The 20,162-nt window shown below is 59.9% G+C and overlaps 1 protein-coding gene across 3 annotated transcripts in view; it reads left to right on the top strand.

The window, feature by feature from the left end:
- BSN (bassoon presynaptic cytomatrix protein) overlaps positions 1-20,162 on the top strand; it is an 80,763-nt gene that overhangs the window by 47,686 nt on the left and 12,915 nt on the right. For all 3 annotated transcript variants that reach the window (XM_074312315.2, XM_074312314.2, XM_074312316.2), the window contains 3 exons: positions 2,743-3,618; positions 10,981-11,427; positions 11,858-18,511. In XM_074312315.2, coding sequence (XP_074168416.2) covers positions 2,743-3,618; positions 10,981-11,427; positions 11,858-18,511 — 7,977 coding nt within the window. The remainder of the gene's footprint in view (positions 1-2,742; positions 3,619-10,980; positions 11,428-11,857; positions 18,512-20,162) is intronic.

Below are 20,162 nucleotides of genomic sequence, written 5' to 3'. Positions count from 1 at the left end.
GCCACGGACGTGGGCTGGGCATCTACCACAGGAACTGAGTTTGTGGCTGCCATCCTGGGCCAGAGCTCAGGCCTCCCCTTCAGAAGGTACCCCTCTCCCAGGGCACCTCTGAGGGTGAACAGAGACAGCTTGACCTTGGGAGCTCCCCTTTGATGGGAGCAAGCCTCCCCCCGGTCCCAACGATGACTTTCTCAAGGGGTCTTTGGACGGAGTCCCACGGACATAAATTGTTTCTTCTGTGACTTTGTCCAAATGTAGACAAGGCTGCCTTCTGGGTAGAAGCTTCTGGGTGAATTAACAGCTCCCAGCTGTGGGTGGCATCACACCCTGCGGCTTTGGCACCACTGTTCTTGGGTTTCCAGAGGTGGACTTGGTCTTTGAGGGCTCTGCCAGTGTTTTGTAGGGGTGACTTCTAGACCCATGACTTGACCTGCATGAGGCTGAGTGACCTTTGGAAGAGACAGGAATGCAGAAGGCTCTAGGCTCCAGGCTCCTGCTCACAAGACCCGCAGGGCTGTCATGGCCGTCTTGCCAGCAGTACCACTTCCTAGCTGGGTAACTACACAGCCTGTCGCTCAGTGCCATCAGATGCTGGGTTTCTCTACTGTGAAGACAAAATGGGAGACTGCCTGTGACTCTCCCCCGCGTGATGCCGATTTCAAGGCGGTGCTCACCCACATACACTTTCTCCCCTCCCTCAGGCTGCTCTTGGTCCACGGGACAGGACAGCGGAGCCCAGGCGCCCCGGCTGGCCGGTCCACGGCAGCACAGCATCCACACAGCCCTGTGGTCTCCAGGCAGAGCGCAGGGCTGGAGGCACCCTTGCCGGTGGACAGAAGGGGCTTTCTGCCCCAGGGATCAGACTGGACGTTTCCCTGGTGACTGGGCCACCATGGTTCTTTTAAAACCACTGGCTGCAACTATAGATGGGAGCAGGCCTGGCCTCTGGCCTCGGCTCTAGTTGAGGAGGAAAAAGGAGCCTCTTCATCATGGCACTAAATCTCCAGTCTCATGGCGGCGGCCTTGTGGGAGCTGTGCCCCCATTAATAGGTTGTCAGATTAATCCCATGAGCGAACCAGTCTGGAATGAGCCCCGATCTGTGCCACACTGCACGTCCTGAGAGCACCTCACCCAGGTTCACGGGGGGATAGGAGACTCCCAAGGAAACAGATCCGTAGATTACTTTGGGCAGAATTAGTCCTGGAAAGAAAATAACCTGGGTAGTTAGCTACAAAGTGCCTGGGGGTATTTTAGACTGTGTGACCAGAGAAGATTCTGATAGGGAGGTGACACTTGATCTTAGACCAACACAACTAGCTGGGCCTGGGGTGGGGCAGAGGGAATGGTGAGTGCAAAGCCCTGGTACAGAAGTGAGCTCAGAGCACCACTTGGCAGAACAGGAGCCCCAGCATGTCTGGGGTGACACAGCTCAGGGGAGATGGCAGGAGAGGAGGCCAGAGAGAGGGGTAGGCTGGGGGGGGGGGCTTCCGGGGCCATGGGAAAGCGTCCCTGTGGGAAGAGTGGTAGGAATCCCCTAGAGGGATATGAGCCTATAGGTGATGTGCTCTGATTCATCTGTGGAGGAAAAAAGTATTATTGGCTTGTGTAACTGGAAGTCCAAGGGTAGACTTAAGGCATAACTGAATCCGGAGAATTAAACTAAGTTGTCAGATCTGCCCATTTCTCTTGGTCTTGGCTCCACCTCTGACTGTCTATTGACTTCATTCTTAGTAATTTTCTGCGTGTTGGGAAAGGCTGCTGACCTTCCAAGCCAACATCCTTCTGACCCGTAACCCAGCAGACAGAAGACCCTCTCTCCTCTTCATTTACCATGCAACAGGGATGAGCTCTGACTGGCCTGGTTTGCAAGGCCACACGCCCATCCCTGCACCACTAGCTAAACCACTGACTGGCCCACTTGAGTCACGCGACCACTTTACTCAGAGAGGGGCTGATGACAGGGAGAAACGACACGTCTGTCGCGTGAATAGCAACACATTTATTCTGATGGCACAAATTATCCCATTTTCTTCAAAAATTTGTCTTCCTTAAGGAACAAAAAGGGCTTATTTCATTCTAATTACACTGTCACTTACATTGTATTACTTTGCTTATTTTGCTCTCAAGATTTTTCATATCTCTTGTCTCCTCAGCTAGGCTCTGAGCTCCAGGACAGGAATCATAGTTTGTTTTGCTTTTCTATGCCTCCCTCTCCCTCCCTCTTCACGTATTTATTCTCTCTGCAAGTTTTTACTGAATTCCTATTGGACCAGCACTGCTAGGGCTTGCTTTCCCTCATTTGTATTTTAAAAGAGCCAGTGTGGTAATGGCCTGAAGGGGCAGCGTGGAAAGGAGAGTGCCCAGTGGAGGTTATTGGGGTCATCCAACCAGGTGGACGGTGGCATGGACGGGTGAGGCGCGTGTGGGTGGAGTGAAGGCACCACCAGGGGGCGGTTGGGAGAATTCTTGAGCAGGAGGGTCTGGCCAGCAGTGGGTTGGTGGTTGGGGGGTGGGATGAGGGGTGTGTGACTGCCTCTGCTCTGCTCCGCGTGCCTGGCAGCTCCTGGCGGGCAGGGCAGTGCCATCTGCCCTTTCAGCCCTGCCTCCTGGCAGCCCAAGCAGGGCGTGGTGCTCCCACCTGTGCTAGGAGCCCACCCTGGCTGCTGTGTGGCCTGCAGTGACCTGGGCCAGGTGTGCCACCGGTCCTGGTCACCCTGCTGACCATGATGCTTCCTCCTCAGGTAAAGGAGTGGCTCTGTCTGAACTGCCAGATGCAGAGGGCTCTGGGGATGGACATGACCACGGCGCCTCGCTCCAAAAGCCAGCAGCAGCTGCACTCCCCCGCCCTGTCTCCTGTCCACTCCCCGGCCAAACAGCCCCTGGGGAAGCCGGAGCAAGAGAGATCCCGGGGCCCACAGCCCGGTGCCCGCCAGGCTGAGACGGCCAGGGCCACCCCAGTGCCGGGGCCTGCCCCAGCAGCTGCCCCTCCAGAGGTGGGGAGGGTGTCTCCTCAGCCCGCTCACCCCATCAAGCCTTCCACAGCTGAGCCCAGGCCACCGGTAGGAGAGACCCTGGCCAAAAGTGCCCCCACAGTGCCCTCTGGGCCTGGTGCTGCAGAGCAGAGCCAGGAGGGCCTCACCGGGAAGCTCTTTGGCCTCGGTGCATCGCTGCTGACCCAGGCAACTACACTCATGTCTGTGCAGCCTGAGGCCGAACCCCAGGGCCAGCCTGTCCCCAGCAAGGGGCCGCCCAAGATCGTCTTCAGTGATGCCAGCAAAGAGGCTGGCCCAAGACCCCTAGGCTCAGGGCCCGGGCCTGGGCCAGCACCTGGAGCCAAAACTGAGCCTGCAGCTAGAACAGGTCCTGGATCCGGGCCTGGATCCCTGGCGAGAACTGGGGGAACAACCAGTCCAAAGCATGGCAGAGCAGAGCACCAGACAGTGTCCAAGGCTACTGCCAAGCCAAAGACCATGCCGAAGGAAAGGGCCACCTGCCCACTGTGCCAAGCCGAGCTCAACGTGGGCAGCAAGGGCCCTGCCAACTATAACACCTGCACCACCTGCAAGCTCCAGGTGTGCAACCTATGTGGCTTCAACCCGACGCCCCACCTGGTGGAGGTAAGAGAGCTGGACCAAACCTGTTCCCTTGGGCCTTGGTGAGGGGCCTAGGCCTGGGGTCATGGGGGACGGGGGGCATGGGAGCCAGAAAGAGCTGCAGAGAGCTGAGTCTGCAGCAGTCGTGGGGCTGCTCCTATACCGCTGATGCCGCAAGGGCTATGCCCCCTTTTCTTTCCCTGCCCTATGTCTGTCCTTCCACTCAGAGACCTAACTGGCACAGTGGATGGGGTAATGGTGCTACTGCCTCTGACTGGCTGACCAGTACCCTGACGCTGGTCCCAGAGGTGGCCAGACTCAGGAGGCCCTGAACCGGCCTCCCCATTCCCAGCTATCATGGGCATGGCCCTAATGAAATGTGCCCACCTCCTCTGCTCAGGTCGGAAGAACCTGAGGTCCCACCTTGCCCTCGGCCTGTGACCCTCACAGGGGGTTGAAGAGCTGTTAGGCAGAGGGCTGTGCCCCTGTGTCTAGGGCAGGGAAGAAGGCTTTCTCACAGCGGGGCAGGCCATGTCCCAATGCCGGGCTCTAGCCCAACCAGGTGGTCTCCATCCTCCATTCCTTTCTGAGATTGTGGTTGTTGGAGTGTTGGTGTCCACTAGTCAAAGCCATAGCCTTTGGTGTACGTGTTTTCCCCTGGCTGGGCCTGGCTTGCCTTGGGGCTGCGTGTGGGGAAGCTCAGACGCTCCTCTTTCCCGTAGGAAAGTTTGAGAGAGTGCTGGGGTTGGGGCCTATCTCTCTGCAGTTTCTGCTCCAGAGAAGGGTGCTGGGCACTGAACAGAGCTGGGTGGAAGGGAGCAGGAGGCCCAGCCCGGGAGGCTCAGACGGTGTGGGAGGTACCTGGCAGAGCTGGACCATCCTGCCCCTGGGGCCTGCTTCTCACCCTCCCCGCACCCACTCTGGCCTCTCAGGACCACCCAGATGAGCCCTCCCTTGGCTGCCTTGGACATAGCTGGGTGTGTGCCCTTCTGTGGCATGCCCTTGGCAGCTGATTGGCTCATCTTGGCAGGTGAGTGTGCCCCCTGCTGTGTCATGTCAGGAGATGGTCAAGCCCAGGCCCTTCCTGCACACAATCCGCCACCTGAGCCCATGGGGCTCCTGGGCTGAACCATGCATAGCAGATGGCAGATGGCAGGGCAGGTGAGCGTGGACTGCTGGCCCAGGATGGGACAACAGAGGAGATGACGGTGTTGCCATGGTCTGGGTGGCACCTTGTTATGACTGGCGTTGGGCCAGGCCTCCATGGAAGCTGCCCAATGTGATGAGGAAGACGGCTTTGGCCACCACAGGCCATGCTCTCCGAGATGCAGGAGGGGCAGCCTGAAGCAAGACAAGTCACCTCCTCATGTGGCCCTTGTGGCCCTCCACGCCCCACACTGCCACTGTTCCAAGCCCTAGGTCCAGTGGCTCACTGGAGGACATCTGGCCTGGCTGAGCAGTTGGGGGGGGGCACCTCGGAATCACCACCAGGCCGGAGGAGCTCGAGCAGAGAGACTGCCAGGCCCTGGCTTACTGCCACTTGGGTGTGAGCCCCACTGGGCGGCTGAAGTGGCCCAGCCCACAGGACCCTTGTCCTGAAACATCTTCTGGCCTGCATTTCCTCATTCAGCGGGATATGCGCAGAGAAGAGGGGGAAACTGTCCCTGTCCAGGAGTGTAGATGTTCCTGACAGTTCCTTTCAATAGCCCCTGGGCCAGGTCCGGGGAAGTGCTGATTCAGCCCAAACAGAAGTGTCTCAGTCCCAGGCGGGCCCTGGAGGAGCATCAGGGCTCTGATCTAAACCTCTCGTTAGCTGCTTGGTTCTCGCGTTCCTGGACCCCGGAGCTACTGCCTCTCGATGGCCTGCATTGCCCCCTGCCCCACCCCCTCCATGCCCTGCTCCACTGCTATCTCCTTGGCCAGAACCACCCTCGCCTCCGCAGGCTCTGCCAGTTCCATGGGCCAGACGGCAAAGCTGCTGGGCATCCTGGTGCCAGCTCCTCCCCACCCTCTGCTTCCCTGCCTCCTGCTCCCACCGACAGTCAGAGGGTGGCCCAGCTTCTCTGTCTCCTTTCTCCTCATGGCCCTGCCTGTTAATGCTGCAGAGGGCCTACGGCAGCTCCTGGGGAAGACATGGCTGGGCAGCCGCAGTGCCCGCTCCCGGGGTTCCCACCACAGAAATCGTGCCACCATCAATCAGAGACACAAGCTGACAGCCTGGGGTCATCCTCAGCTTCTTTTTCTTACCTCAGTACCCACTCCACGGACCGTCCTCCCCACTGTCACTAGAACTTGACCTCTCCTCTCCACCCTCATGGCCACAGTGCTAGTCCAAGCCTGTGTCCTCTCTCACCAGACAGCGAGCAAAACCGTCTCATTTCTGACTGCCTTGGGTCTTGCAAGGGGCTGGTGGGGAGGGCCCGGGGTGTGTCACCCCCCTTCCCTCCAACCAGCATGGTTGCTTTCTTCGCTGAGGCTCTAACCAGACCATGGGCTGTCTTTGATCTCCCCTCAGTGAATGACCGCTTGGCATTCGACGCCATTGGGTGCTTCCCTGTGACCTACTTAGTGTGTTCTTGGTTAGAGGCTCCTGAGATTTCAATCAGGCTCCTGAGTCCAGACCCATCCTGCCTTGCGAGCGAGGTGGGAGGCCCTTCTCCAGGTCCAAGGGTCGGCCCTGCCTGTCTCTCCACACTTTGCCTGACTGAGGCCGCCCGCCAGGCTTGGGATGGCTGTGAGGCCAGTGCACAGTGTGACTGTCCCCCACTGCCAGCCCCCCACGGGCCTCTTCGGCCTGCCGTGGCTCCACCTGAGGCTACCAGGTTGGGAATTTTCCTCAACGTTTTTGAGCTGCAAAAATCTTCTTTCCTTCTTTGTAGACAGGGAGTCCAGCACACACAATAGAAGAGGCAGTAAACTATATCCCTTTTCCCTTTGAAATTTCCTCTGGAGGGGAAAAAAAAACATAGTGCTATTTAGTGAGTCATTTCATAATTAAGAGTTGTTGAGTCCAATTTTTTTTTTACCTATTTATCTTTTTGAAGGATAATAGTACCCTCTGGCTTAATTTTTAATTGGCTTTCAGTTCCAAATAGAGTTTGTGAAGAAATTAGTGGAATTGGAATGGTTACAGTAACACTGCCAGTTTCTTATCTTATAATAATTGCCAAAATATAAGCTGTGTCCTTGAGAAGTCAGACCTCCCTGGGCAAAGGGCCTGGCACCTGTGCTAGGTGGGGCTGGGCTGGGTTTTTTTGGGCCAGGGACTGCAGCACGGGCATCAGGCAAGAGGCCAGCAGCTGCCTGTACCGCAGACCTGCCTCAGACTACCTCTGAGGATGTGACTTCCGGGAGCCCAGTCTCCTCCCATGTGCAACGGGGCAATAGTACCCCCTCTTAGGTTTCTCTGCAGACCAGGTGAGATGCCACACCTCAGTTACTTATGCAAGGTCCAACACACTCAGCCCTTGAGTCAGGAAATTGAAACCAGAGTGTCCTGAAGAAGAGTCTCTGTGTGGTGAAGAAAGAGTCCCTACCAGCCCCCGGCGGTCTGGGTGGAATCCGCCCCGTGGCCAGTACAAGATCCTGGCCTCGTGACAGATCGCCCACAGGGAATGAGACATCTGGTACTGGGGCACGAGGGGAGCACAGCCCGTGGGGCACAAAGGCACATGTGAGGGATACCAGGGAGGATGCCTCTTATTGGAGGTGGGGGCCCCAAAAAGAGGAGCTTAAGCATGTCTGGGGACAGGGATAGGCAGGGTCACAGAATCAGGAGAGAAACAGAGGACCAGTGATGGTCATGCCATTGGTCCAGGGTTCAAGTCTTGGGCCCTTTAGCTCTGGGCATCCTTTTCTCTGGACTCCTCAGCCACTGCCTTCTGGTCTGGCCGTGGGCCTGGGGATATGTTGGGCCAGGCAGCTTGCCATAGGCTGTCGGTTGGGCTGGTGTCACTGTAACCAGACTGACACATAGGCCAGCTCCACATTTAAAGAGACTGTGATTGATCTTCAGTGTCAATCAGACGATCGCAGACAGTGCAGGGACGATACCCAGCTTCCAGTGCAGCTTTGCTGGTCTCCCTTGTCCCATAAGACACAGTAGACAGTGGTCCCCGAAGGCAGCCGGTCTCACCTGCCTGTGGGGTGCCCGCCAGCTCTCTCAGACAACTCACTTCCCCTTCCTCACCCTGAGCTCACCCAGCTCCATCCGATGGTGTATGCACCTACACTTTTCACCTTTCCATGCCAATTGCCTTTGGGGGATTCCTACCTTCCTGACCCCAGAAAGGAACTGGGCAGATGGAGGCAAGGCAGACTGATCATCAGAGCCTCCCATTGTCCTTTCCCAGGTCGAGATCATCCCCTGCCCACTTGCCGAAGGGGACAGGCAGAGGGTCAAACAGGCAACAGTTCCCTGAGGGCTGGGGCTCGGTGAGGGAGACCGTGAGAGAGAACGTGCAAGTAAATGAACAAATGAGGGAATAAACACTTTAGGAAGAGAGTGAATGAGTGAATGAATAAGCAGGGTGGGGTCGGGGCATTTTGGTGGGGGGGGGGCAGAGGTGAGAGCAGCTGTGTTCCAGCCCCCAGGCAGAGATTCTGCATGGCCTCCCACCCCATCCTCATTCCCCAAAGACTTGGGCCTGGGCCAGGTCTCCCCTGGTTCCGTCCCTATGGGCCCCAATGCCCTGTACCCTTCTCCCTCCGTCCCCAGAGGGCTGGAGAAGGGCCTTCAGCAGCCAGGACAGGTGTTTATTTTTAGCTCTTATCTCACATGCCTCCTCCTCCTGCTCTCTCTCTCTCTCTCTCTCTCTCTCTCTCTCTCTCGTTAGTTTCAGGCTACTCTCCCTCTGCTATAGCAGAGCTAGGAGCAAGAGGGCTGACTGGGCAGCCCCTTCTGAGCCTGGCCCCCTCCATGAATAAGCATGGGAAGGAACAGAGCCCTGGGAAGCATGTGACCACAGGTGCCATGCTCTGCTGAGGGCTGGGCCTCCGGGCTCAGGGAAGCAAGCTGCTTCAGGGGCTGACTCTCAGCTCTTGGCATTACATCTGCCTCCTCTATCCAGGCCACACTTCCAAGGTGCCCTTGCTTCATTTGGACTGTTGCTTCTGAGGTGGGGTCTGCAGGCCAGATGTGCGGTTCAGAGGTTTGCCAAGCCACCAAGGTGACCCAGGGCATATGACCTAACCTTGAAAGGCCTGACCTGGGATGACTGTGTGGGGACTCAAGGTGGAGTCAGGACAGTGGTGCCTTGGGCCAGCCCCACTCTGGGCCCAGACTCTAACTCCCTCGTGCTGATCTTGGGGCTGGGGAAGAGGCTCTTTGCCTATTTTCAGAACTCTCTTGCCCTCTGCCTACACCCTTCCCACCTTCCAGGGTCTTTGAGCCATCTCACAGTCTCTCTGACATGGGGGCATTTTCATTCTGTCCCCAGGTGATGCTGGGGGCATGTAGGTGGGATTTCTACCTCAGACACTGTGCTCTCCCATGTCCTGTCCATCTCACGGCTTGGTCTTGGCCTGTCTAGCGCTCTCCCCAGGCACCTCTGGGGTGGACCCTGCCAGGCCAAGTGAGCCCAAGGCCCAGCAAGTAGCCAGCACCCACTGCCTCATCAGGGTTGGGGATGGGGGTACATAAAGCACCAGATAAGGTCCAAGGGAGTCAGCAGTGGTGCTAGGCCCAGCAGCAGGGTGAGTACATGGAGGACCTCTGAGCACTCTACCTCCATAGCGGGGCCCCTCTGCCCAGGACCTGGGTGTAGGATTGGGCCTTAGGGCAGAATCAGAGCTCCCGTCTCAGGCCCTGAATAACGAGCCAGTTGAACAGGCCTATCCCTCAACACACACCAAGGCCCTGCCACCTGCCCGGCCTGGCCTCGGCTGAAACCCAGGGTAGAGATGTGTGTGGCTCTGTGGGCAAGAAAACAGAGCAGAATCATTGACATGGCATTTTCTATGGTGGCCTGAGGATGCCAGGCTGAGGGCAGGTACCCTGGGGGTATCACACTTCCAAGGCTCTACTGGGCTCGGGGCTGCCTTGGGGGCAGTGTGTGAGGGAAGGGTACTGAGGTTGCTGGCCCTTGGGGCTGGTGAGGGCCAAGGGCCACCTCCTTACACTGTCTCCTAGCTCTGTGACCCTGTGGTTCTTTGTCCTGTGGTTCTCCGAATGGCCCATCCTAGTGGCCAAGCTGTTGGTGGGAGCCTGAGTGGGCACCTGGGACGAGCAGCAGCAGGAGGGTGGGAGTGCCGAGGCTCGCCCCGGGTGAGAGCAGGCACAGGTGTGGGCTGTTACCCTCATTCCCTATCCTACCCCCTGTGGGCCAGGGCAGGCCTCAATTCATGCCAAGAAGGAGCCCTGGCTCTGGAAAGGCTCCTGGGAGAATGCCCCTGTCAGTCTGACCTGCTGTAGGAATCAGCACTCAGGGCCTGGGACGCTCAGGCCCCACCCCTATGCAGACCCTGGAGCTGGGGGCTTGGAGCCGGTTTCGGGTATTCTGGCCACTTCACCCTTGGTACCCCTGTCATACTTGCTGGAAGGCTGCATGCCAGCCTGTGTCTGTCCTAGTTATGACTGTGTCTCCAGCCTGACACAACGGGTGACTGAGAGTAGTAGACTAATGGTTGAGGATTTGATCCCAGCCCAGCTCTGGAAGAAGCACTGCCCTTGGCCTAAGGGCTGGCACAGTCCCCATCCGAGGAACAGCCCAGAACTCTGGGGGCAGAAGGGAGCTTCGCTTGTGGGTCTTTGCGGGCCTTAGACAAGGTGACTTGAGCTGGGGGTTGTGAGCAGAAGGGACAGCTCAGCCCCACCCCCACCCCCAAGCAGGGTTTCTCCCAGACAGTCTCCCCTGGCCCCAGGATTCAGCACCCTCTCTGCACAGCCGTTGCTTGGGAAAGGTGTGGGGAAGGATGGTGTGTGCGACTTGAGAGCTAGAAGGCAGGGAGGGGCCATGCATCCAGGAGGCGCCCCCTTTCTGACACCAGTCCTGGACTGTGGGGCTGTCCACTGCTGGGCTCCATACTAGCCCCCAGGGGCTGTCCACTCCCTGGGTGGGCCCCAGCGCCTCTTGTCCAGACGCTGTGCCGCTTGTAGCCTGCCTGCCCCTATAGTTCTCCTCCCTGTCTGACCAGGTGAAAAGCTCTCTATGGGGTAAGGAAGGAACCCTTCTTTTGGGTTCATCATTTTAACTCTGTAGATGCAGCTAAAGAATGGGAAGTCTGTCATTTGGGGGCAAAAAGTCTATCAGTCTTTTTCTCCTTATGCCTTTGCTGTCATGCTTTGGAAGATGTCTCTCCTTAAGTTTACAGAAATAGTCACAGAAATATTTTTTGAGTGCTTCATTGTGATTTCACCAACTTTCCTCCCCTCCCGTTTCCTTACAGAAAACTGAGTGGCTCTGTCTGAACTGCCAAACTAAGCGGCTACTGGAGGGCAGCCTGGGAGAGCCGACCCCACTACCACTGCCCACCTCACAGCAGCCCCCCGTAGGCGCCCCTCATCGTGTGGCTGGAGCAGCACCTCTGAAGCAGAAAGGGCCACAGGGGCTGGGCCAGCCATCAGGCCCCATGCCTGCCAAGGCCAGTCCCCTGCCCACCAAGGCCAGCCCTCAGGCCAAGCCCCTCAGGGCTTCTGAACCTAGCAGGACCCCGAGCAGTGCCCAGGAAAAGAAAACAGGAGTCCCAGCTAAAGCTGAGCCCGTGCCGAAACCACCTCCAGAGACTACACTGCCCCCCGGGACCCCTAAAGCAAAGACTGGAGTGCGGAGGACTGAACCTGCCACCCCGGTTGTCAAGGCCATTCCAGAAGCCCCCAAGGGTGGGGAGGCAGAGGTCAGTCCCATTCATCTTGCAGGGACCCTAGCCCTCAGGTGGGACAGTCTAGGGAAGGGCTTGGCTCTCTGGGGGGCTGGGATGTAGGTCTGGAGCAGACATCTTGGGGTCACAGAGGAGGCAGAGATGCCTAGATGAGGCCCTAGTGGAACCAGAGCCTGTGAGTTCTAGGCTAGTCCTGTGTCTGGCATCTTGTTGGATGCTTTTGTGGATTTTACTATCATTAGATCTAGTAAAGTTTCTTTTTGAGAACCTCGGGCTGCTTGGGGCTGCATAGAACCTACAAGTTATTCAAGGCCAGAGAAATGGAGTGGGTGGTGGGCTCTGATTCCCAGGGAGGTGGAGAGACCCTTCCTTAGGGCCCTGGGAGGGGCTCCCTGATCAGTTGTCTGCCGTGGGGAGTCAGTGTCTGCTTCTCACCCTGCTGCAGGAGCTGGTGGGCAAGCCTTACTCTCAGGACCTGTCTCGGAGCCCACAGAGCCTCAGTGACACAGGCTATTCCTCCGACGGCGTCTCCAGCTCCCAGAGCGAGATCACAGGGGTCGTGCAGCAGGAGGTAGAGCAGCTGGACAGTGCAGGAGTGACAGGGCCACGCCCACCCAGCCCCTCCCAGCTCCACAAGGTGGGGAGCAGCATGCGGCCTTCGCTGCAGGCCAAGGGCCTGGCCCCCAGTGGCGAGCAGAGCAGGCTACCATGCAGCAGCAGTGCTGAGGAGCAGAAGCGGCGGCCACACTCCTTGTCCATCATGCCCGAGGCCTTCGACTCTGATGAGGAGCTGGAGGACATCCTGGAGGAAGAGGAAGACTCTCTAGAGTGGGGGCGCCAGAGGGAGCAGCAGGACACCGCCGAGTCCTCAGATGACTTTGGCAGCCAGCTGAGGCATGACTACGTGGAAGACAGCAGTGAGGGTGGCCTGTCCCCTCTCCCCCCCCAGCCCCCAGCCCGAGCAGCAGAAATGACTGATGAGGAGTTCATGCGACGGCAGATACTGGAGATGAGTGCCGAGGAAGACAACCTGGAAGAGGATGACGTGGCCACCTCCAGGCACAGCTTGGCCAGACATGGCACCCAGAAGGGCGGCCCCAGGCCCAGGCCCGAGCCCAGCCAAGAGCCAGCGGCACTGCCCAAGAGGCGCCTGCCCCACAATGCCACCACGGGCTATGAGGAGCTGCTCTCTGAGGGAGGCCCAGCAGAGGCCGCTGATGGCACCGGAGCCCTGCAGGGTGGGCTCCGCCGCTTCAAGACCATTGAACTCAATAGCACGGGCAGCTATGGCCACGAGCTGGACCTGAGCCAAGGCCCTGACCCTGGCCTGGACCGGGAGCCTGAGCTGGAGATGGAGAGCCTGACAGGCTCCCCTGAGGACCGCTCCCGCGGAGAGCACTCCTCCACGCTGCCAGCCTCCACGCCCAGCTACACGTCAGGTACCTCGCCCACCTCCCTGTCCTCACTGGAAGAGGACAGCGACAGCAGCCCCAGCCGCAGGCAGCGTCTAGAAGAAGCCAAGCAGCAGCGCAAGGCCCGGCACCGCTCCCACGGGCCCCTGCTGCCCACCATCGAGGACTCCTCCGAGGAGGAGGAGCTGCGGGAGGAGGAGGAGCTGCTGCGTGAGCAGGAGAAGATGCGGGAGGTGGAGCAGCAGCGCATCCGCAGCACAGCCCGTAAGACCCGAAGGGACAAGGAGGAGCTGCGGGCCCAGCGGCGGCGAGAGCGCTCCAAGACCCCGCCCAGCAACCTGTCGCCCATCGAGGACGCCTCCCCCACAGAGGAGCTGCGGCAGGCAGCTGAGATGGAGGAGCTCCACCGCTCCTCCTGCTCCGAGTACTCGCCCTCGCCCTCCCTGGACTCGGAGGCTGAGGCCCTGGACGGGGGGCCCAGCCGGCTCTATAAGTCGGGCAGTGAGTACAGCCTGCCCACCTTCATGTCCCTCTACTCACCCACGGAGACACCCTTGGGCAGCTCCACCACGCCCAGCTCTGGCCGGGCCCTCAAGAGTGCTGAGGAGGCCTATGAGGAGATGATGCGAAAGGCTGAGCTGCTCCAGCGGCAACAGGGCCAGGCAGCGGGGGGCCGGGGGCCCCATGGTGGCCCCTCGCAGCCCATAGGCCCCCGGGGCCAGGGTTCCTTTGAATACCAGGACCCCTCAGAGCATGACTATGGCAGGGCTGCTCAGCCTGCATCACAGGGCACGCCAGCTGGCCTGGAAGCAGCTGTGTATGAGGAGATCCTCCAGACGTCACAGAGCATTGCCCGCATGCGTCAGGCCTCCTCACGGGACCTGGCCTTTGCTGAGGACAAGAAGAAGGAGAAGCAGTTTCTGAACGCCGAGAGTGCGTACATGGACCCAATGAAACAAAATGGCGGCCCACTTACCCCTGGCACCAGCCCCACGCAGCTTGCTGCCCCTGTGTCCTTCTCCCCCTCTCCCTCTACCTCCTCAGACAGCAGTGGGGGCCGAGTCATTCCTGATGTCCGTGTTACTCAGCATTTTGCAAAGGAGTCTCAAGACCCCCTCAAGCTGCACAGCTCTCCTGCCTCCCCCAGCTCTGCCTCCAAGGAGGTCGGCATACCCTTTTCCCAGGGCCCTGGGACCCCAGCCACCACAGCTGTGGCTCCTTGTCCGTCTGGCCTGCCAAGAGGGTATATGACTCCGACGTCCCCAGCTGGCTCTGAGCGCAGCCCTTCACCATCTTCCACAGCCCACAGCTATGGACAGAGCCCAACCACTGCAAACTATGGGTCCCAAACTGAGGAGCAGCCTCAGGTCCCCAGTGGCCCTGCTGCCCGCGGACGGGCTGCCAGAGAAGAGCCCCTGAGTGTGAGTGATGGCAAGAGCAGCACTCCCCAGCCCTCCCAGGGATATTCCTACTTTGCAGGCTCTAGCCCACCTCTTTCCCCATCTTCTCCCTCAGAGAGTCCCACATTCTCCCCTGGCAAGCTGGGCCCAAGGGCCACAGCAGAGTTCTCTACACAGACGCCAAGCCCAACCCCTGCCTCGGACATGCCACGGAGCCCTGGTGCCCCAACCTCGACCTCCATGGTGGCTCAGAGCACACAAACACCACACCGACCCAGCACGCCTCGCCTGGTATGGCAGCAGCCCTCTCAGGAGGCCCCCGTTATGGTCATCACACTGGCATCAGATGCCTCCAGCCAGACTAGGATGGTACATGCCAGTGCCTCCACCTCCCCAGTGTGCTCACCCACTGACACCCAGCCCACCACCCACAGCTACAGCCAGACAACGCCTCCAAGTGGGTCTCAGCTGCCCTCAGAGTCTCCTGGGCCGGCTGGCTTCCCGCGGGCACCCAGTGCTGGTGCAGATGGGCCTCTGGCACTGTATGGCTGGGGCGCCCTCCCTGCTGAGAACATCTCCCTATGCCGGATCTCCTCCGTCCCTGGAACGTCTAGGGTTGAGCCAGGCCCCAGGCCCCCTGGCAGTGCCGTGGTAGACCTTCGCACGGCTGTTAAACCCACACCCATCATCCTCACCGACCAGGGCATAGACCTGACCTCTCTTGCCGTGGAAGCAAGGAAGTACGGCCTTGCCCTGGATCCAGCCCCAGGACGGCAGTCGACCGCTGTACAGCCTTTGGTTATCAATCTCAATGCCCAGGAGCAGACCCATGCCTTCCTCAGCACCGCCACCACCGTGAGCATCACCATGGCCTCATCTGTGCTCATGGCGCAGCCAAAGCAGCCTGTGGTCTATGGAGACCCATTCCAGAGCCGGCTTGACTTTGGCCAGGGTGCTGGTAGCCCTGTGTGCCTGGCCCAGGTCAAGCAGGTAGAGCAGGCTGTCCAGACAGCCCCGTACCGAGGTGGGCCCCGGGGAAGACCCAGGGAGCCCAAGTTTGCCAGGTATAACCTGCCCAATCAAGTAGCACCTCTGGCCAGAAGGGATGTTTTGATCACTCAGATGGGCAGTATCCAGAGTGTTGGCCTCAAGTCAGGCCTGGTACCAGAGCCTGGTGCCGAACCTCACCGGGCTGCCCCTGCAGAGTTACGGTCTCATGCTCTGCCGGGTGCCAGGAAGCCACACACGGTGCTGGTACAGATGGGAGAGGGCACGGCAGGCACTGTGACCACACTGCTCCCAGAGGAGCCAGCGGGTGCCCTGGACCTCACGGGGATGAGGCCAGAGAGCCAACTGGCATGCTGTGACATGGTCTACAAGTTCCCCTTTGGCAGTAGCTGCACAGGCACCTTCCATCCCGCCCCCAGCGCACCTGAGAAGAGTGTGGTAGACGTTGCCCCACCTGGCCAAAGCAGTGGCCCCTTCTACAATCCCCAGGACCCTGAGCCTCCCGAGCCTCCCACCTACCGGGCACAGGGGGTAGTGCATGAGGAGCAGAGGCCCTGCCCACAGGGCCTCCCAGGCAGGCTGTACTCCTCCATGTCTGACACCAATTTGGCTGAGGCTGGCCTCAACTACCATGCCCACAGATTGGGACAGCTCTTCCAGGGCCCTGGACGAGACTCGGCTGTGGACCTGAGCTCGCTGAAGCAATCCTACAACCTGGGCTTTGCGGACGGACGCTACGTTGGGCAGGGCTTGCAGTATGGCTCATTCACAGACCTGCGTCATCCCACAGACCTTTTGACTCACCCACTTCCCATGCGGCGCTACAGCTCAGTATCAAACATCTACTCAGACCACAGGTATGGCCCACGGGGAGATGCAGCTGGCTTCCAGGAGGCCAGCCTGGCCCAGTACAGTGCCACCACAGCCCGTGAGATCAGCCGCATGTGCGCGGCCCTCAATTCCATGGACCAGTATGGAGGGCGGCATGGCAGTGGTGGTGGTGGTGGCCCCGACCTCATGCAGTATCAGCCCCAGCCTGGGCCTGGGCTCAGTGCCCCGCAGGGTCTGGCTCCCCTCAGACCTGGCCTTCTTGGGAACCCCACCTTCCCGGAGGGCCACCCAAGTCCTGGGACCCTGGCCCAGTACCGGCCTACGGCAGCCCAGGGAACAGCAGTCAGACAGCTGCTGCCATCCACAGCCACTGTGCGTGCCCCCGATGGCATGATCTACTCGACTATCAACACCCCAATTGCTGCAACACTGCCCATCACCACCCAGCCCGGCTCAGTACTGCGGCCTATGGTGCGCGGCGGCCTGTACAGGCCTTACGGATCTGGTGGGGTCACAGCCGTGCCGCTCACCAGCCTGACACGCATGCCCATGATTGCCCCCCGGGTACCTCTCGGACCCACAGGGCTGTACCGATACCCCGTACCAAGTAGATTCCCCACTGCTTCCAGCATTCCACCTGCTGAGGGTCCTGTCTACCTGGGGAAACCTGCTGCTGCCAAGGTTCCAGGGGCTGGGGGCCCACCAAGGCCAGAGCTGCCAGCAGGGGTGGCTCGGGAAGAGCATCTGTCCACAGCCACCCCTGCTGCTGCCAAGGAGGCTGGAGCAGCCCCAGCCCCCCTGGTTGGCCAGAAGCCACCAGTAGATGCTGCTCCTGGGGGCGGCAGTGGAGCCCTCAGCCGGCCAGGGCTTGACAAGGAGGAAGCATCGCAGGAGGAGAGGCAGCGGAAGCAGCAGGAGCAGCTGCTGCAGCTGGAGCGGGAGCGGGTAGAGCTGGAGAAGCTGCGGCAACTGCGGCTACAGGAGGAGCTAGAGAGGGAGCGCGTGGAGCTGCAGAGGCACCGGGAGGAAGAGCAGCTTCTGGTGCAGCGGGAGCTGCAAGAGCTGCAGACCATCAAGCACCACGTGCTGCAGCAGCAGCAGGAGGAACGCCAGGCCCAGTTTGCGCTGCAGCGGGAGCAGCTGGCACAGCAGCGTCTGCAGCTGGAGCAGATCCAGCAGCTTCAGCAGCAGCTACAGCATCAACTGGAGGAGCAGAAGCAGCGGCAGAAAGCCCCCTTCCCTGTGGCCTGTGAGGGACCCGGCCGAGGGCCTCCCCCAGCAGCCACTGAACTGGCTCAGAATGGCCAGTACTGGCCGCCCCTGACCCATGCGGCCTTCATTGCCGTGGCAGGGCCTGAGGGGCCCGGGCAGCCTCGGGAGTCCGTGCTGCACCGCGGTCTCCCTAGCTCTGCCTCGGACATGTCGCTGCAGACTGAGGAGCAGTGGGAGGCAAGCCGCAGTGGCCTCAAGAAGCGGCACTCGATGCCACGCCTGCGGGATGCCTGCGAGCCAGAGTCGGGGCCAGAGCCCTGCATGGTCAAGAGGATTGCAGACACCAGTGTGCAGACGGACGATGAGGATGGGGAGGGCCGCTACTTCCTGTCCCGGCGGCGCCGGACACGGCGGAGCGCTGACTGCAGTGTACAGACAGACGACGAGGACAGCGCTGAGTGGGAGCAGCCCGTGCGCCGCCGCCGGTCCCGTCTTTCCCGCCACTCAGACTCCGGCTCGGACAGCAAGCACGAAGCGATCGCCTCGTCATCCACTGCCACCGCCGCTGCGAGGGCCATGAGCAGCGTGGCCATCCAGACTATCAGTGACTGCTCTGTGCAGACGGAGCCTGACCAGCTGCCCAGGGTGTCTCCAGCCATCCACATCACAGCTGCTACTGATCCCAAGGTGGAGATCGTCAGGTACATCTCGGCACCAGAGAAGACTGGGCACGGGGAGAGCCTGGCCTGCCAGACGGAGCCGGATGGGCAGGCCCAGGGGGTGGCTGGGCCGCAGCTTGTAGGGCCAGCCGCCATCAGTCCCTACCTGCCTGGCATCCAGATCGTCACCCCAGGGCCCCTGGGCAGATTCGAAAAAAAGAAGCCGGATCCCTTGGAAATTGGATACCAGGCCCACCTGCCCCCGGAGTCCCTCTCACAGCTTGTGAGCCGCCAGCCTCCCAAGTCCCCCCAGGTCCTCTACTCACCAGTCTCACCCCTGTCCCCACACCGGCTCCTGGATGCCTCCTTTGCTTCCAGTGAGAGGCTGAACAAGGCTCACGTGAGTCCCCAGAAGCACTTCGCGGCTGACAGCGCTCTCCGCCAGCAGACGCTGCCTCGCCCCATGAAGACCCTGCAGCGGTCCTTGTCTGACCCTAAGCCCCTCAGCCCCACCGCCGAGGAGTCTGCCAAAGAGAGGTTCTCCCTCTACCAGCACCAGGGGGGACTGGGTAGCCAGGTATGGGCACAGGGACTGGTCCAGGGTGGGACAGGGGTCTCTGCCTAGCCTGGGGGGACCCTCAGGGAGGGGCTTCTCCTGGGGTGGGAGTGGAGTCACCTCCAGCTCCAGAGGCCCAGAGGAAGGAGTCAAGGGCAAAACCTTCCTCGATGCACATCTGGTAGAGCCTGCAGCCTGGCAAGGACATCCTAGGCAAATACTCACACGTGGGCCCCCAGCCATCCATCCAGACACCACTAGAAACTTCAGCCTCTCCTTAGCATTGCTTCTTCATGGCCCATAGCTAGTCCAGCCCCTGCCACCTCCCCCTTCAGGCCTCCTTAACTCTCCCCTCCAGTCTGGGTCCCTCCCACTCAACCTCTCCTGTGGATGTTTCCTGAGAAAATCAGTCACATGGACCTGTCTGGACTGCTCCCTACTCCCCAGCCCTGGCCTGGCTTCCATTGCCTCATAGGAAGCCCAAGCCCCTTGGCCTAGCATTCAAACACCTCCAATGGCTGCAGCATGTTCTCTGCCGTGTCTTGTCCCCTGCCCCTATCTGGCCCTCAGTAAATCTGTTTACACACCTGTCTGCTCCCCTAGACAGGGGTTCCGGGAGCATAAACTTTCCTTATCTGTGGCTTTAGTTGCCAACGATGTCCTGGGACTCTGAGAGGCAGCCTGCCATGGGCTGCCATAGAGGGGAAGATGGGGCTGGCAAGGGCCTAACGCCAAGGACTTTGAGTGCCAGGCTGAAGAGGGTGGGCCTTTTGTGAAGGAACCTTGGGGCCTCTGGAGGTTTTAGGCAGGTGAGACAGGACAAGATGGGTATCTTAGAAAGCTTCCTGGACAGAGTGTGGGCATATGGGCTGAAGGGAGAGACTGCACAGTGGCCCTGGGGAGGAGGTAAGAGCTGGAAGCATCATGAGACGTATTTGTCTGTTTCCTGGGCATGATGCAAGAGGAGAGGGACTGGGCCTCGTGGTGGGGTTGTGGAGGTGATGAGCCTGGGGAGGGGAAAGCCCTGGGGTATGCAGGCCAGAGGGGGTAGGGGTGGGCTCAGGAGTCTGGGCTGGCAGGGAGGGCCGGTCAGAGAGGGGCAGGTGGTCTGGCTCCAGGGTGGACACAGAGGTCCCATGGGCTGGCCATGTGGGGCCACGCCATGATGGGCACTCATGGTGTGTAGCCCAAAAAGCAGGAGATGGACAACAGAGTCAGGAGTTCAAAAAGTGAAATTTATTCCATTAAAGGCCTACCCTTCATTCTGAGGTTTTGGGGTGCACTATCGTTTCCTTTATGACATGGTGAGAGTAGGTGGGAGGCTTTTATGTAGTTTCTTGGCAAGGTAAAATGTCAGAAGCTCGATGTCGGTCCCCAGTATATTTGGGGGATTTGGTTGATCCGTAAAAGCCCGGAAGCCTGGTGCATTCTGGGAAGGCTACAAGCTAGAGACCAAGGGAGGATCCAGAGCAAACCTGCTGGCAGGGGAAGCATTGCCGTGGGTGAGGAGGGCCACATTAGGGAGCCTTGACCAGGAGCCACGCAGCAGGAGACTGGGCTGCAGAGGCCCTAAAGGAGCACTGGCAGCCCCAGAGAGTGGTGGACTGACAGGGCTGTGGAGGGAGCTGGGGGCCTGGCTGAGCGCGTAGCCCGGAGGGTGTGGCAGGCGGTG

This window comes from Rhinolophus sinicus, chromosome 5 (assembly GCF_057876585.1).
Source record: "Rhinolophus sinicus isolate RSI-liver-muscle chromosome 5, RSI-T2T, whole genome shotgun sequence".
Taxonomy (NCBI): domain Eukaryota; kingdom Metazoa; phylum Chordata; class Mammalia; order Chiroptera; family Rhinolophidae; genus Rhinolophus; species Rhinolophus sinicus.
The sequence above is the reverse complement of the archived record's forward strand: the minus strand, read 5'-3'. Positions and strand labels throughout refer to the sequence as shown.